General features: G+C 42.5%; 1 protein-coding gene across 3 annotated transcripts in view; it reads right to left on the minus strand.

Annotated features, from left to right (window-relative positions):
- The window catches only part of gdpd2 (glycerophosphodiester phosphodiesterase domain containing 2), a 48,129-nt gene extending 32,685 nt beyond the window's left edge, over positions 1 to 15,444 (minus strand). Inside the window, exons 1-2 of one of the 3 annotated variants that reach the window (XM_062963796.1) lie at positions 15,168 to 15,444; positions 6,386 to 6,515 (exon numbers count right to left, since the gene is read on the minus strand). In XM_062963796.1, coding sequence (XP_062819866.1) covers positions 6,386 to 6,487 — 102 coding nt within the window. In that variant the 5' untranslated portion in view covers positions 6,488 to 6,515; positions 15,168 to 15,444. Of the gene's footprint in view, positions 1 to 6,385; positions 7,097 to 15,167 lie in introns of those variants that run through there. The other 2 variants (XM_062963797.1, XM_062963795.1) reach the window with 2 other exon arrangements.
- Between the last annotated feature and the right edge of the window lie 536 nt (positions 15,445 to 15,980).

Consider the following 15,980-nt stretch of genomic DNA (forward strand, 5'->3'; position numbering starts at 1 on the left):
GCAAGGAGGAGGCAAGTGGACAATATCAACAGAAAGGAGGAAACCATGAAAATGAACAAAATCTGGCAAACATCATTTTAAAACTCTAAAATCAGGACAGTAAATAAAGAAACACACTCTGAAAAAGGGAATTCCAGACATGAAACAACCAGGTAACACCTCCCAACAAAGGATTCCCACAGGTAGGAATCAGCCAGACCTTGAAGCTGCAAGGCTTTTCACTCTAATCAAGGTGATTAATTGCAACATTCACACTTGCCTCCAACAGACAAGAATTCTTTCTCCCACCCTGGACCTTCCACTGATATATAAACCTCTCTTGCTTAGTTTCCAACAGACCTCACAACCTCAGAGGATGCCTGCCATAGATGTGGGCGAAACGTCAGGAGAGAATACTTCTGGAACATGGCCACGCAGCCCGAAAGACATACAACAACCCTAAAGGGTAAATGTTTTCCTCCTGACATTAAGTCCAGTCATGTCTGATTCTGGGGTTTGGTGCTCATCTCCATTTCTAAGCCAAAGAGCCAGCCTTGTCCGTAGACTCCTCCAAGGTCATGTGGGATGACTGCATGGAGCGGCGTTACCTTCCCGCTGGAGCAGTACCTATTGATGCACTCACATTTGCATGTTTTTGAACTTCTGGGTTGGCAGAAGCTGGGGCTAACAGTGAGGGCTCACTCTGGTCCCCCAATTCAAATCTGCTGCGGCCTTTCAGTCCAGAATTTCAGCAGCTCAGCGCTTTCACACGCTGTGCCATCAGGGGATATTATTTCCTAAAGGTTGTGAATATACAATATTTCTGATTGGTTTTTTTTTTGTCTGTTAGAGGCAAGTATGAATGCTGCAATTAGGAAAAATGATAAGGATGTAAAGACCTTGCAGCTTTAAAGCCTGGCTGTTTCCTCCCTGAGTGAATTTTTTGTTGGGAGGTGTTAGCTGGCCCTGATTGTTTCCTGTCTGGAATTCCCCTGTTTTCAGAGTGGTGTTCTATGCGATATGTTATGTGCTTCTGCCGTCTGTGGCCGTGAGAAAACAGAGCATTTACCAGACTTTGATGATGGGAATACTTTGTTGGGAGGTGTTAGCTGGCCCTCTCACGATATATTGAAAACATTGACTACAAAAATGCGTTGGATAATCCAGAACATTGGATAAGCGAGTGTTGGATAAGTGAGACTCCACTGTGATTACTACATAGCATTACTATGCATGGAACTACTTTTTCTGTCAAATTTGTTGTCCAACATGATGTTTTGGTGCTTAATTTGTAAAATCATAACCTATTTTGATGTTCAATAGGCTTTTTCTTAATCTCTCCTTATTATCCAACATATTTGCTTATCCAACGTTCTGCCGGCCTACTTATGTTGGATAAGTGAAACTCTACTCTACATGTTTAATGTTTAATCCCTTGTTTTGGGAGTTGTAGTTGGTGACTGAATGTTTTGTTAATTAATTAATTGAGTAGGGAGTTGTAGTTGCTGGGATTTATAGTTTTAATAATTATATATTATATATACTAGTTGTGCCCGACCACGCTTTGTTGTGGCGAAGTATGGTGGTAAGGGAAATAAAGTATTGAGGAACTTGTGGTAGTTAAGGTAAAGGGTAAACATGTTGTCGAAGGCTTTCATGGCCGGGATCACAGGGTTGTTGTATGTCTTTCGGGCTGTGTGGCCATGTTCCAGAAGTATTCTCTCCTGACGTTTCGCCCACATCTATGGCAGGCATCCTCAGAGGTTGTGAGGTATACCTCACAACCTCTGAGGATGCCTGCCATAGATGTGGGCGAAACGTCAGGAGAGAATACTTCTGGAACATGGCCACACAGCCCGAAAGACATACAACAACCCTAAAGGGTAAATGTTTTTCCCCAGACATTAAGTCCAGTCATGTCTGATTCTGGGGTTTGGTGCTCATCTCCATTTCTAAGCCAAAGAGCCAGCCTTGTCCGTAGACTCCTCCAAGGTCATGTGGGATGACTGCATGGAGCGGCGTTACCTTCCCGCTGGAGCAGTACCTATTGATGCACTCACATTTGCATGTTTTTGAACTTCTGGGTTGGCAGAAGCTGGGGCTAACAGTGAGGGCTCACTCTGGTCCCCCAATTCAAATCTGCTGCGGCCTTTCAGTCCAGAATTTCAGCAGCTCAGCGCTTTCACATGCTGTGCCATCAGGGGATATTATTTCTTAAAGGTTGTGAATATACAATATTTCTGATTTTTTTTTGTCTGTTAGAGGCAAGTATGAATGCTGCAATTAGGAAAAATGATAAGGATGTAATGGCTTTGCAGATTTACAGCCAGGCTGTTTCCTCTCTGAGTGAATTTTTTGTTGGGAGGTGTTAGCTGACCCTGATTGTTTCCTGTCTGGAATTCCCGTTTTCAGAGTGGTGTTCTTTGCGATATGGTATGTGCTTCTGCCGTCTGTGGCCGTGAGAAAACAGAGGATTTACCAGACTTTGATGATGGGAATACTTTGTTGGGAGGTGTTAGCTGGCCCTGATTGATTCATGACTGGATTTCCCCTGCTTTGCTACACCCATTACAATGGTCCACGCTGGCGTGGCACTTCTGAAGGACAAGAGTTCACTTCCTGAGAAAGGAAGTGTCTATTCTCCTGGGGCTGCGTTCTCCCAAACAAAACTGATCTGAAGCTAGTCTGAAGTCTGAAAAATCTTCTGAAGAGATATCATGACCAGGAAACCTTTGTGTAGTACTTGTAGACTAGAAATAACAAAAAAATTAAAATTGTTGCAAAGTTTATTAAAATATTTATTTATTAAAATGCAAGATTGGTGTTAATTCTATGTAATGTTGCTATATGAACATAATGTTGTTAATAAACTTCTGGTTGTAAGGTAAACTCTTTTATCCATTCTATTCACCTCTACCTTCTACCTTTTATTTCTCGGTGATTGGGTTTTTTTGGGGGGGGGGCACCAAAATCCTGTTTCGCTTACACTTGAAAATTTCCTTGGGCCGGCCCTGGGGGTAAATATAACTGGATCAATGGCCTTTCTCTCCCTTTTGCTCTTGGCCTTCCGGGCAGAGAGGGAAGGCTCTTGTACTTGGCATTCCTTCGCTTCCCTTCCCTCCCTCCTTCCTTCGTTCTATCCGTCCCAGCCTTTCCTGCCTGCGGAGCCATGGAACTGGGTCAGTGGGTTGGATGGCAGGGAAAGGGAGAAGGAAGAGGCCTTTAATTGAAATGCATGGACTCCATGCCATGGGGTGCTGGAATTTGTAGTTTGCATCCAGTCCAACCCCTTTCTTTCTTTTTGTCATGGATGAAGAACCCACCCAAACCTTTCAGACAGATGGCCATCCAGTTTAGTTGTGTTGTTATAGTCACAATGCGTTGTTGTGAGTTTTTTGGGTCCAGATTGTGGTTTTGTGGTGTGGTTGTGTTGTTACAACCGGGAGGGAAGGCTTTTGTGTTGTATTGCCAAGTTTCGTATTTCTGGGGCGTTTAGTTGTGTTGTTATAGTCACGATGTGTTGTTGTGAGTTTTCTGGGTCCGGATTGTGGTTTTGTGGTGTGATTGTGTTCTTACAACTGGGAAGCAAGGGTTTTGCATTGTGTTGTCAAATTTTGTATTTCTGGGGCATTTAGTTGTGTTGTTATAGACACGATGCGTTGTTGTGAGTTTTGTGGGTCCAGATTGTGGTTTTGTGGTTTGGTTGTATTGTTACAACCGGGAGGCAAGGCTTTTGCGTTGTGTTGTCAAGTTTTGTATTTCTGGGGCATTTAGTTGTGTGCCAAGTTTCGTATTTCTGGGGCGTTTAGTTGTGTTGTTATAGTCACGATGCATTGTTGTGAGTTTTATGGGTCCGGATTGTGGTTTTGTGGTGTGGTTGTGTTGTTACAACCAGGAGGCAAGGCTTTTGCATTGTCTTGTCAAGTTTTGTATTTATGGGGCGTTTAGTTATGTGCCAAGTTTTGTATTTCTTGGCCGTTTAGTTGTGGTGTTATAGTCACAATGCATTGTTGTGAGTTTTGTGGGTCCGGATTTTGTTTTGTGGTGTGATTGTGTTGTTACAACCGGGAGTAAAGGCTTTTGCGTTGTTTTGCCAAGTTTCGTATTTCTGGGGCATTTAGTTGTGTTGTTATAGTCACGATGCGTTGTTGTGAATTTTGTGGGTCTAGATTGTAGTTTTGTGGTGTGATTGTGTTTGTTACAACCAGGAGGCAAGGCTTTTGCGTTGTTTTGTCAAATTTTGTATTTCTGGGGCGTTTAGTTGTGTTGTTATAGTCACGATGCGTTGTTGTGAGTTTTGTGGGTCCGGATTGTAGTTTTGTGGTGTGGTTGTGTTGTTACAACCGGGAGGAAAGGCTTTTGCGTTGTGTTGTCAAGTTTTGTATTTCTGGGGCATTTAATTGTGTGCCAAGTTTTGTATTTCTGGGGCGTTTAGTTGTGTTGTTATAGTCACAACGCTTTGTTGTGAGTTTTGTGTATCCGGATTGTGGTTTTGTGGTGTGGTTGTGTTGTTACAACCAGGAGGCAAGGCTTTTGCATTGTGTTGTCAAGTTTTGTATTTCTGGGGCATTTAGTTGTGTGCCAAGTTTCGTATTTCTGGGGCATTTAGTTGTGTTGTTATAGTCACGATGCATTGTTGTGAGTTTTATGGGTCCGGATTGTGGTTTTGTGGTGTGGTTGTGTTGTTCCAACTGGGAGGGAAGGCTTTTGCATTGTGTCGCCAAGTTTCGCATTTCTGGGGCGTTTAGTTGTGTTGTTATAGTCACGATGCGTTGTTGTGAGTTTTATGGGTCCGGATTGTGGTTTTGTGGTGTGGTTGTGTTGTTCCAACCGGGAGGGAAGGCTTTTGCGTTGTGTCACCAAGTTTCGCATTTCTGGGGCGTTTAGTTGTGTTGTTATAGTCATGATGTGTTGTTGTGAGTTTTGTGGGTCCGGATTGTGGTTTTGTGGTGTGATTGTGTTGTTGTAACCGGGAGGCAAGGCTTTTGCATTGTGTTGCCAAGTTTCGTATTTCTGGGATGTTTAGTTTTGTTGTTATAGTCACTGCGCCCGCAACTTTATCCTTTTATATATATAGATAGGTACAGTAGAGTCTCACTTATCCAACATAAACGGGTCGGCAGAACGTTGGATAAGCGAATATGTTGGATAAAAAGGAGAGATTAAGAAAAAGCCTATTAAACATCAAAATAGGTTATGATTTTACAAATTAAGCACCAAAACATCATGTTATACAACAAATTTGACAGAAAAAGTAGTTCATTACACATTAATGCTATGTAGTAATTATTACTGTATTTACGAATTTAGCACCAAAATATCACAAAGCATTGAAAACATTGACTACAAAAATGCGTTGGATAATCCAGAATGTTGGATAAGTGAGACTCTACTGTATGTATAGATGTATTTCCCAAGACGGCCCCCACTTCCAGAAAGCACTGTGACTCCCGCCAACAACGGATCTGGACCAAACTTGGCACACAGACCCCCTGTGACCAATAGGACATACTGGAGTGGTTTGGGAGGGATTGAGCCTGGATTATGGAAGTTATAGTTCACCAACATCCAGAGACCACTCAGAACCCAACCGATGATGAATCTGGGCCAAACTAGGCACACAGACCCAACATATCCATTGAAAAAATTAGAGCAAAATGTGATATACCAGGATGTCCCTCCTGCAAGAACAAAGTTTCTGCAGTTTAATAAACTTTTCCCATCTATATATATAAAAGAGTGATAGCATCACGGCAACCCACAAAACAACAAAACTACAGGCGCCCCAACCTCGAAATTTCACAACACAACCCATCATCCACGCCTCTAGGTTGATACAACAAAAAGAAGAGAAAAATAAAGTCCTAATTAGAGAGAGGGGAGTAATTGCTTTTATCCAATTGCTGCCAGTTAGAAGGCTAAGCTCCTCCAACTTGGTCTCCTAGCAACCCAAAATAATAATAATAAAAAAGACTAAAAAATTAATACAATAAAATACTATAATAACAGAAAATAACTAAAAAGAATACAAGAAAATAATAAAATATAATAAATAAAAATATAACTTACAATAAAATTAATAAAAATGCAAATAACGTCAAATGAAAATTACACAACAATTTTTAACCAATACCACCACCACTTTGCCACAGCAACGCGTGGCCGGGCACAGCTACTGTTTTTATAATAGACCCAATTAGGAAATGACATGTATAACCCGGGGACAAAATATGTGTTACATAAGTGTTGTTGTTATTTGTTGATCCTTGGCAATACCAAGTCTCGATTAAGCAAACCTCTTAATATACGTGTTGCTATAAGCTCCACTCTCCATCCATCCATTCCCAAAGTGCTTTGAGGTCAAGCAATCCCTTTTTGGGGATCCCCCGCAATGTTTCTCACTCACTTTGCTGGTGGCCAGGCCCTTCCCGCTGCGCCTCCAGCGACAGCTGTAGAAACACAGCAAGCAGGTGGCACACAGGTTGCAGCACCCATCGTCCTTCGCCATGGTGGGTCGGAAGCGTTGGTGAGGAAGCCTGCAAGGAAAAAAGAAATCAGAACCACATGTGAAAACATCAAAGGCTTTCATGGCCAGAATGACTGGGTTGCTGTGAGTTTTCCGGGCTGTATGGCCATGTTCCAGAAGCATTCTCTCCTGACGTTTCGCCCACATCTATGGCAGGCATCCTCAGAGGTTGTGAGGCGTGTTGGAAACCAGGTAATTGGGTTTTATATATTTGTGGAATGTCCAGAGTGGGAGAAAGAATTCTTGTCTGCCTGAGGCAAGTGTGAAAGTTTATTTATTTATTTACAGTATTTATTTATTATTTTATTTATTTATTTCTCACATTTATATCCCGCCCTTCTCACCCGAAGGGACTCAGGGCAGCTTACAATAATGGCAACAATTCGATGCCCATACAAATCAATATAAAACAGTGCATAAAACAGTTAAAACTATTAAAATACATTATAAATTACAAAATATAAATTTCAAACATAAAATCAGATACGTTCTTCCTCATGCTTTGTCCGTATATTCCGCCCTTCTCACCCCGACGGGGATTGAGGGCGGATCACATTATATACATATAGGGCAAACATTCAATGCCCATAAACACATAGAACAAAGACAGAGACAGACGCAGAGGCAATTTAACCTTCTCCTGAGGGGATATTCGATTCCAGCCACAGGGGGAGAAGCTGCTTCATCATCCACTGCGATGGCATTTCCTCATTCCAACGGCGGCTGGATGATTTTTATGGAGTCGTAAATTAGTTAAATTAGCCTCCCCACTTTATAAGTGGTACCTTAATTTCCTACTTGATAGATGCAACTATCTTTCGGGTTGCTAAGTCAGCAACAAGCAGGGGCTATTTTATATTTTAATGGTCGGGTGCTCATTTCTCCATGAGCTGGCCTCGAACTCATGATCTCTTGGTCAGAGTGATTTATTGCCGCTGGCTGCTCAGCAGCCTGCGCCACAGCCCGACAAATAATTACCTTGATTAGCATTGAATAGCCTTGTAGCTTCAAGGCCTGCCTGTATCCTGCATAGGGAAAACCTTTTTCTGTAACTTGGCCATACAGAAAGCTCGCAGCACCCCATGAAAGCCTTGGACAATACAATTTCAAGGAACATTGCTACCCTGCTTTTCATTTTAAAATATCCCCAAATGAAGACGAACAAATGGCTTGCAATTGGCCACCTTGATGAGCATTGAATGGCCTTGCACCTGTGAAAAGTCTGGGGTGTGCAATGCAGGACGCGGGGCTTGGGCAAGTCCGGATTTTGGACTACATCTTCCAGAATCCACTGCACTGGGATCCCACTTCAACTCCATCCATCTGGGAGTTGCATCCCAAAGCCTAGACTTGCCCTGAGCTCTGGACTTGGTGCAGGGAAGGAAGGAGGAAAGAAATGGCACAAGTGGGAATCAAATCCATTCTGGGAGCGTTAGACTACAAAACCAATCATCCTTCCCAACAGCCTTTGCCTTTTAGGGAAAAATGGTTGGATTACATGATTTATTATCCCCTCACCAGCCATGGCTTCCACCTTTGGGGAGTTCCTCTTCTGAAAGAGGTTTGGAATACAGCATTCATCATCCCCTGCATCATCATCCCCTGCATCAGCCCTTTCTAGGGGTCCCCATCTAGAGAAAGTTTTTAACAGTTTTTCAGTGTTTTAAGGGATTTTGATTGCTTGGTACTGCAACTCAGAGATAAAAATGGGGTACAAAGCAATATAATATATCTATATATATATATAAAAGAGTGATGGCATCACGGCGACCCACAAAACAACAAAACTACAGGCCCCTCAACCTTGAAATTTGTCAACACAACCCATCATCCACGCCTCTAGGTTGATACAACAAAAAGAAAAGAAAAATAAAGTCCTAATTAGAGAGAGAGGAATAATTGCTTTTATCCAATTGCTGCCAGTTAGAAGGCTAAGCTCCTCCAACTTGGTCTCCTAGCAACCCAATAAAAATAATAAAAAACACTAAAAATTAATACTATAAAATACTATAATAACAGAAAATAACTAAAAATAATACAAGAAAATAATAAAATATAATAAATAAAAATATAACTTACAATAAAATTAATTAAAAAATGAAAATAATGTCAAATAAAAATTACACAACAATTTTTAACCAATACTACCACCACTTTGACACAGCAACGCGTGGCCGGGCACAGCTAGTATATATATAAAAGGGTAATGAAATTTCGGCCTAGGACAAAACAACAAAACTATACATCCCAGAAACACTAAACTTGGCAGCACAACCCCTCATCCACGCCTCTACGTTCATACAATAAAAAGAAAAGAAAAATAAAGCCCTAATTAGAGGGAGAGGAATAATTGTTTTTATCCAATTGCTGCCAGTTAGAAGGCTAAGTTCCGCCCACTTGGTCTCCTAGCACCCCACTCAGCCCAGGGGACAGGCAGAGTTAGGCCTCACTTAGGCCTCTTCCACACTGCCTATAAAATAAAGATTATCTGATTTTAACTGGATTATATGGCAGTGTAGACTCAAGGCACTTCCACACAGCTATATAACCCATTTATAATGGACTTAATGTAAGGTAAAACCTTTACCCTTTACCTTAACTACCACCAATTCCTCAATACTTTATTTCCCATAGCACCATACTTCGCCACAGCAACGCGTGGCCGGGCACAGCTAGTAACAATAATAACGATAGCAGCAATAATAACAACAATCCCTCCCTCCCATTCACTGCTAACCTCTCCAAAAATACAGAACTCAATGCTCCGATCTGCAGAGCTGCAACCAAAGCGTCTCCGTTCTCTGCTGGAAGAAAACTTCTCAGAAGAAACTAATCCGGATTCAGGGCACTGGGCCAACGGGAACCGAACGCAACCAGCCCAGTGAGCCACGCCTGGGCCACCGCACCCCACAAACGGCAAGCCGGAGCAGGCCCACAAGGCAAGGAGCCGGACTAATATGGGACTTAAGCAAAAGTAAGAGAGGTGACGCATCAAGCGGATTTAAAATACTAAAGGATGTGGGTGGGCAAAAGCACATGCAACCCAGGAGAAGTCCCAGCAGACTGGAGGAGGGCAGAGGTTGTCCCTTTCTTCAAGAAGGAGAGAAAAGAGCACCCAAACAATTACCGTCCAACCAACCTGACAGCAATACTAGGGAAGATTCTTTAGCAGATTATTAAGGCGGCAGTCTGCAGTCACTTAGAAAGGAATGCTGTGATTGCTCAAAGTCAACATGGATTTCTCAAAAACAAGTCATGCCAGATTCATCTCATCTCTTTTTTCGAAGCTTGGTAGATGCAGGGAACGCTGTGGATGGTGTGTATCTTGATTTCAGTGAGGCCTTCCTTTGACAAGACAAAGAGCCCCGGTGACGAAGTGTATTAAAGCACTGAGCTGCTGAACTTGCAGACCAAAAGGTCCCAGGTTGAAATCCCGGGAGTGGAATGAGCACCCGCTGTTAGCTCCAGCTTCTGCCAACCCAGCAGTTCAAAAACATGCCAATGTGAGTAGATCAATAGGTACCGCTCTGGCGGGAAGGTAAGGGCGCTCCATGCAGTCATGCCGGCTACGTGACCTTGGAAGTGTCTACGGACAACGCCGGCTCTTCGGCTTAGAAATGGAGATGAGCACCAACCCCCAGAGTCAGACATGACTGGATGTAACGTCAGGAGAAAACCTTTGCCTTTTTTTTTTTTCATTTGACAAAGGAAAAAAAAAAACCTCTGAGGATGCCTGCCATAGATGTGGGCGAAACGTCAGGAGCGAATACTTCTGGAACATGGCCATACAGCCCGAAAGACATACAGCAACCCTCTGATTCACACTGTCCTCCAACAGACAAGAGTTCTTTCTCCCGCCCTGGACCTTCCACAGATGTATAAACCTGTCTTGCCTAGTTTCCAATATACCCCAAAACCTCTGAGGATGTCTGCAAAAGATGTGGGTGAAACGTCAGGAGATAATGCTTCTGGAACATGACCATACAGCCTGGAAAACTCACAGCAACCCAGTGATTATGACCACGAAAGCCTTCGACAACACATCTGTATTAATGACTTGGCTGAAGGTTTAGAAGGCATGCTTCTTGCACCAAATTAGGTTGGAGAGCTAATACTCCAGAGGACAGGATCAAAATTCAAAATGACCTTCACATATTTTGTTAGTTTTGTTTGGCCAAAACTAATAAAATGAATTTGAACAAGGACAAATGTAAGATACTACACTTAGGCAGAAAAAAACGAAATGCAATGATAGAGGGTGGGTGAGGCATGGCTCGATTACAGTCCACGTGAAAAAGATCTTAGAGTCTTTGTGGACAACAAGTTGAACATGAGCCAACAGTGTGATGCTGTAGCTAAAAAAGCCAATGATAAAACTTTGGTTTTTTTGCGACATCCTGCACAAAATTTTCTATAGTTTTTCAACTACTATTTCATAAGAGTCTCAATCGATTCAGAATAGTTTCTGGAGTATAATACAGTAACTACTGTATATACTCGAGTATAGGCCGACCCGAATATAAGCCGAGGCACCTAATTTTGCCAAAAAAAAAAAACCTGGGAAAACATTGACTCCAGTATAAGCCGAGGGTGATAAATTTCAGAAATAAAAATAGATACCAAAAATTACATTAATTGAGGTATCAGTAGGTTAAATGTTTTTGAATATTTAAATCAAGCTCTAATTTAAGATAAGACTGTCCGACTCTTGATGAAATCATTTTTCTCATCTTCTTCAATGTAAATGTCCTTATGTATCCTTTTAATAATAATAGAGTAAAATAATACATGTAATAATAATAATAATAATAATAATAAACCAGTGAAACCAGTGCAGGTGGTCCTGGTGGTGATTGGCACATTGGGTGCCGTGCCAAAAGATCTCAGCCGGCATTTGGAAACAATAGACATTGACAAAATCACGATCTGCCAACTGCAAAAGGTCACCCTGCTGGGATCTGCACGCGTCATCCGAAAATACACCACACAGTCCTAGACGCTTGGGAAGTGTTCAACTTGTGATTTTGTGAAACGAAATCCAGCATATCTATCTTGTTTGCTGTGTCATAATAAAATAAAATGATAATAATAATAATAAATACAGGAAAATAATACATGTAATAATAAATAGAGTAAAATAATAAATGCAACAACAATAATAATATCAGGGTGAAAAAATAAATGTATTAATAATAATAATAACAATAATAATAATAATAATAATAGAGTAAAACAAATATAATAGTAGCAATATTAATAGAGAAAAATAATAGCTGTAATAATACCAACAATAATAGAGAAAAATAATAAATGTACCATATATTCTCGAGTATAAGCTGACCCAAATATAAGCCAAGCAGGACCCTCACCCGAGTATAAGCCGAGGGGGGCTTTTTCAGTCTTAAAAAAGGGCTTAAAAACTAAGCTTATACTCAAGTATATACAGTACTTTCAAAGCAGGCACCGTACAATTAAACAGGAAATAACACTTTCAAACCAGGAACAGAAACTATTTCAAGTTTTTGTTACATAGTGTCCTCATTGTGCAAACACTTATCATAGCACTGCCAGCAAAACCAGCAAAAGGCTTTTTACCCCAAGATGGGACATTTCTGGGCAATTCAAAAGCAAACCCATGGAATCTATTGTTGAACGGATCCCTCGCCCATTCTTCTCCAGTTGCGTCTCACAATGGGATTCAATCCATGCGAAACGGTGACTGACACGCATGGACTCGGCTTCCCTGGCATTTTGGTAAATGAATGCATTTCTCACTCTTCAAAAAAGTGAACCTTACACAAGAGAGTGACAGAAATAGGATCTCGGTTTGCTTCTTTCCTCACTGCATAGAATTCACATAGTTTGACACTACTTTAACTGTCATGGCTCAATGCTATGGAACCATAAAAGTTGGGTTGCTGTGAATTTTCCAGGCTGTATGGCCATGTTACAGCCCGGAAAACTCACAGCAACCCAGTGATTCTGACCACGAAAGCATTCAATAACACAAAACAGAGTTGGCCCCATGTAAGCCGCCCCGAGTCCCTTCGGGGAGATGGGGCAGGATATAAAAATAAAATTATCATTATTATTATTATTGACACAACGATGTTGTATGACACAGCAAACAAGATAGACATGCTGGATTTCGTTTCACAAAACCACAAGTCGAACACTTCCCAAGTGTCTAGGACTGTGTGAGGTGGTATTATTATTATTATTTTTATTATTATTATTACACAGCAAACAAGATAGACATGCTGGATTTCGTTTCACAAAACCACAAGTCGAACACTTCCCAAGTGTCTAGGACTGTGTGATTATTATTATTATTTTATGACACAGCAAACAAGATAGATATGCTGGATTTTGTATCACAAAATCACAAGTCAAACACTTCCCAAGTGTCTAGGACTGTGTGATGTATTTTCGGATGACGCGTGCAGATCCCAGCAGGGTGACCTTTTGCAGTTGGCAGATCGTGATTTTGTCAATGTCTATTGTTTCCAAATGCCGGCTGAGATCTTTTGGCACGGCACCCAGTGTGCCCATCACCACCGGGACCACCTGCACTGGTTTCTGCCAGAGTCTTTGAAGTTCAATCTTGAGGTCCTGATAGCGGCTGAGTTTTTCCTGTTGTTTTTCGTCAATGTGACTGTCACCTGGGATGGCAACATCAATGATCCAAACCTTTTTCTTTTCCACAACTGTGATGTCTGGTGTGTTGTGTTCCAGAACTTTGTCAGTCTGGATTCGGAAGTCCCACAGTATCTTTCCATTCTCATTTTCCAATACTTTTGCAGGTTTGTGATCCCACCGGTTCTTTGCTGTTGGGAGGTGGTACTTGAGGCATAAGTTCCAATGAATCATTTGGGCCACATAGTTGTGCCTCTGTTTGTAGTCTGTCTGTGCAATTTTCTTACAGCAACTGAGGATATGATCAATGGTTTCGTCAGTTTCCTTGCACAGTCTGCAAGGAAACTGACTTAATCACAAGTCGAACACTTCCCAAGTGTCTAGGACTGTGTGATGTATTTTCGGATGATGCATGCAGATCCCAGCAGGGTGGCCTTTTGCAGTTGGCAGATCGTAAGTTATTATTATTATTATTATATTATTATTATTATTATTATTATTATTATTATTGTCATTTTGACCAGGTCTTGAGACTGAGGCTGGATCTACGCTGCCCTATATCCCAGATTATCTGCTTATCCTTGATTATCTGGAAGTGTAGACTCATATAATCCAGTTCCAATCTGATAATCTGCAATCAGATCCTGGGATATAGGGGCATGTAGATCCAGCGTGAAAGCTTTAGCAAACCAAATGACTCCACAGCATGCTGTGGCAGTTAAAGTGGTACAAAACTGCATTAAATTTGCAGTATGGATGCACCTTTGTCTCCTCGTGATAATCTGAGATCAGATCCTAGGATAAAGGGCCGTGTAGATCCAGCGTAAATGCCTTAGCAAACCAAATGACTCCACAGCATGCTGTGGCAGTTAAAGTGGTACAAAGCTGCATTAAATTTGCAGTATGGATGCACCTTTGCCTCCTCGTTGATAATCTGGGATCAGATCCTGGGATAAAGGGCCGTGTAGATCCAGTGTGAATGCTTTAGCAAACCAAATGACTCCACAGCATGCCGTGGCAGTTAAAGTGGTACAAAACTGCATTAAATTTGCAGTATGGATGCACCTTTGCCTCCTCGTTGATAATCTGGGATCAGATCCTGGGATAAAGGGCCGTGTAGATCCAGTGTGAATGCTTTAGCAAACCAAATGACTCCACAGCATGCCGTGGCAGTTAAAGTGGTACAAAACTGCATTAAATTTGCAGTATGGATGCACCTTTGCCTCCTCGTTGATAATCTGGGATCAGATCCTGGGATATAGGGCCGTGTAGATCCAGTGTTCTACATGTAACTAGCTGTGCCCGGCCACGCGTTGCTGTGGCGTTGTCTGGTGGTGTCTGTATTTTATAGGCAGTGTGGAAGAGGCCTAAGTGAGGCCTAACTTTGCCTGTCCCCTGGGCTGAGTAGGTTGCTAGGAGACCAAGTGGGCAGAGCTTAGCCTTCTAACTGGCAGCAATTGGATAAAAACAATTATTCCTCTCCCTCTAATCAGGACTTTATTTTTCTTTTCTTTTTGTTGTATCAACCTAGAGGCATAGATGAGGGGTTGTGTTGTCAATTTTTGAGGTTGTGGGGTGTTTAGTTTTGTTGTTTTGTCGGTCGCCAGGATTCCATCACTCTTTTATATATATAGATAGGTACCGCTCTGGTGGGAAGGTAACGGCGCTTCATGCAGTCATGCCGGCTACGTGACCTTGGAGGTGTCTATGGACAACGCCGGCTCTTCGACTTAGAAATGGAGATGAGAGTCGGTCATGACTGGACGTAACGTCAGGGGAAACCTTGACCTTAGATCCAGTGTTAGTGCTTCAGCAAACCTGATGATGCCACACCACTGTGCCATAGCAGTTAAAGTGGTATGAAACTGCTTTAAGTCTGCAGTATGGATGCACCTTTGGCCCCCACCTCCACCTACTGGGCTGACAGCCTTGGCTCCTGTTTGGGGCTCAATGGGAACTCTGCAGGGCTGCTTTTCTCTCTTTTTAGGAGCCAAGACCCTTCATTTCGCCCCCTTTTGAGCCTTACCTTGACCAGTGGTGAGGAAAGAGGGAGTGAGGTCCAATCTGGTGCCGAAACCTTGGTGTGGACGCTGCCCGGCTGCTCCTGGAGTCTCCCAGTCTCCTCCTCTTCCTCCTGGTGTTCTTCCTCCTCCCTTCTCACCTGGATCCACACCAGGATCCTCCCCTTTGCAGAACTGGGCTCCTGGATCCCTTACCTGAACCCCTCCGAGCCTTCTCTGTCTCTCTTTCTCCACCAAGGAACTTTGGCAAGCTGGGAAAAAACTTTCCCCAACTTTCCCCGCCTCCTTGAAAGAGAGAAAGGGAAAGTCGCACAAAGGAAGGGGCAGCTCGCTCTCCTTCTTGGCGCGCTGGGTGCCATGGAAACCTCCCCTGGAAACCGGGTCCCTAGCAACCCCCAGTTGGAAGGGGGGGGACCCCCAAGGGCCATCCAGTCCAACCCTCTTCTGCCTTCATGCAGGAAAAGCACCATCAAAGCCCTCCTGAGAGATGGCCATCCACTTTCGGCTTGTAGAAGACCTCCAATGGGACTCTGGATCCGGGACTTGGAGGGGATCCCAAAGGCCATCCAGTCCAACCCCATTCTAACCTGCAAGGACATATAATCTATTTATTTATTTATTTATTTGCTACATTTATATGCCGCCCTTCTCGCCCCGAAGGGGACTCAGAGCGGCTTACAAATTAAATGTACATACAATATTATATTAGCATAGTACAATAATGGTAATAAATTGCTATATTGTACTGTATCAATATACAGTAGAGTCTCACTTATCCAAGCCTCGCTTATCCAAGCCTCTGGATAATCCAAGCCATT

Source organism: Anolis carolinensis, unplaced genomic scaffold, assembly GCF_035594765.1.
Source record: "Anolis carolinensis isolate JA03-04 unplaced genomic scaffold, rAnoCar3.1.pri scaffold_12, whole genome shotgun sequence".
NCBI classification, from domain to species: Eukaryota; Metazoa; Chordata; class Lepidosauria; order Squamata; family Dactyloidae; genus Anolis; species Anolis carolinensis.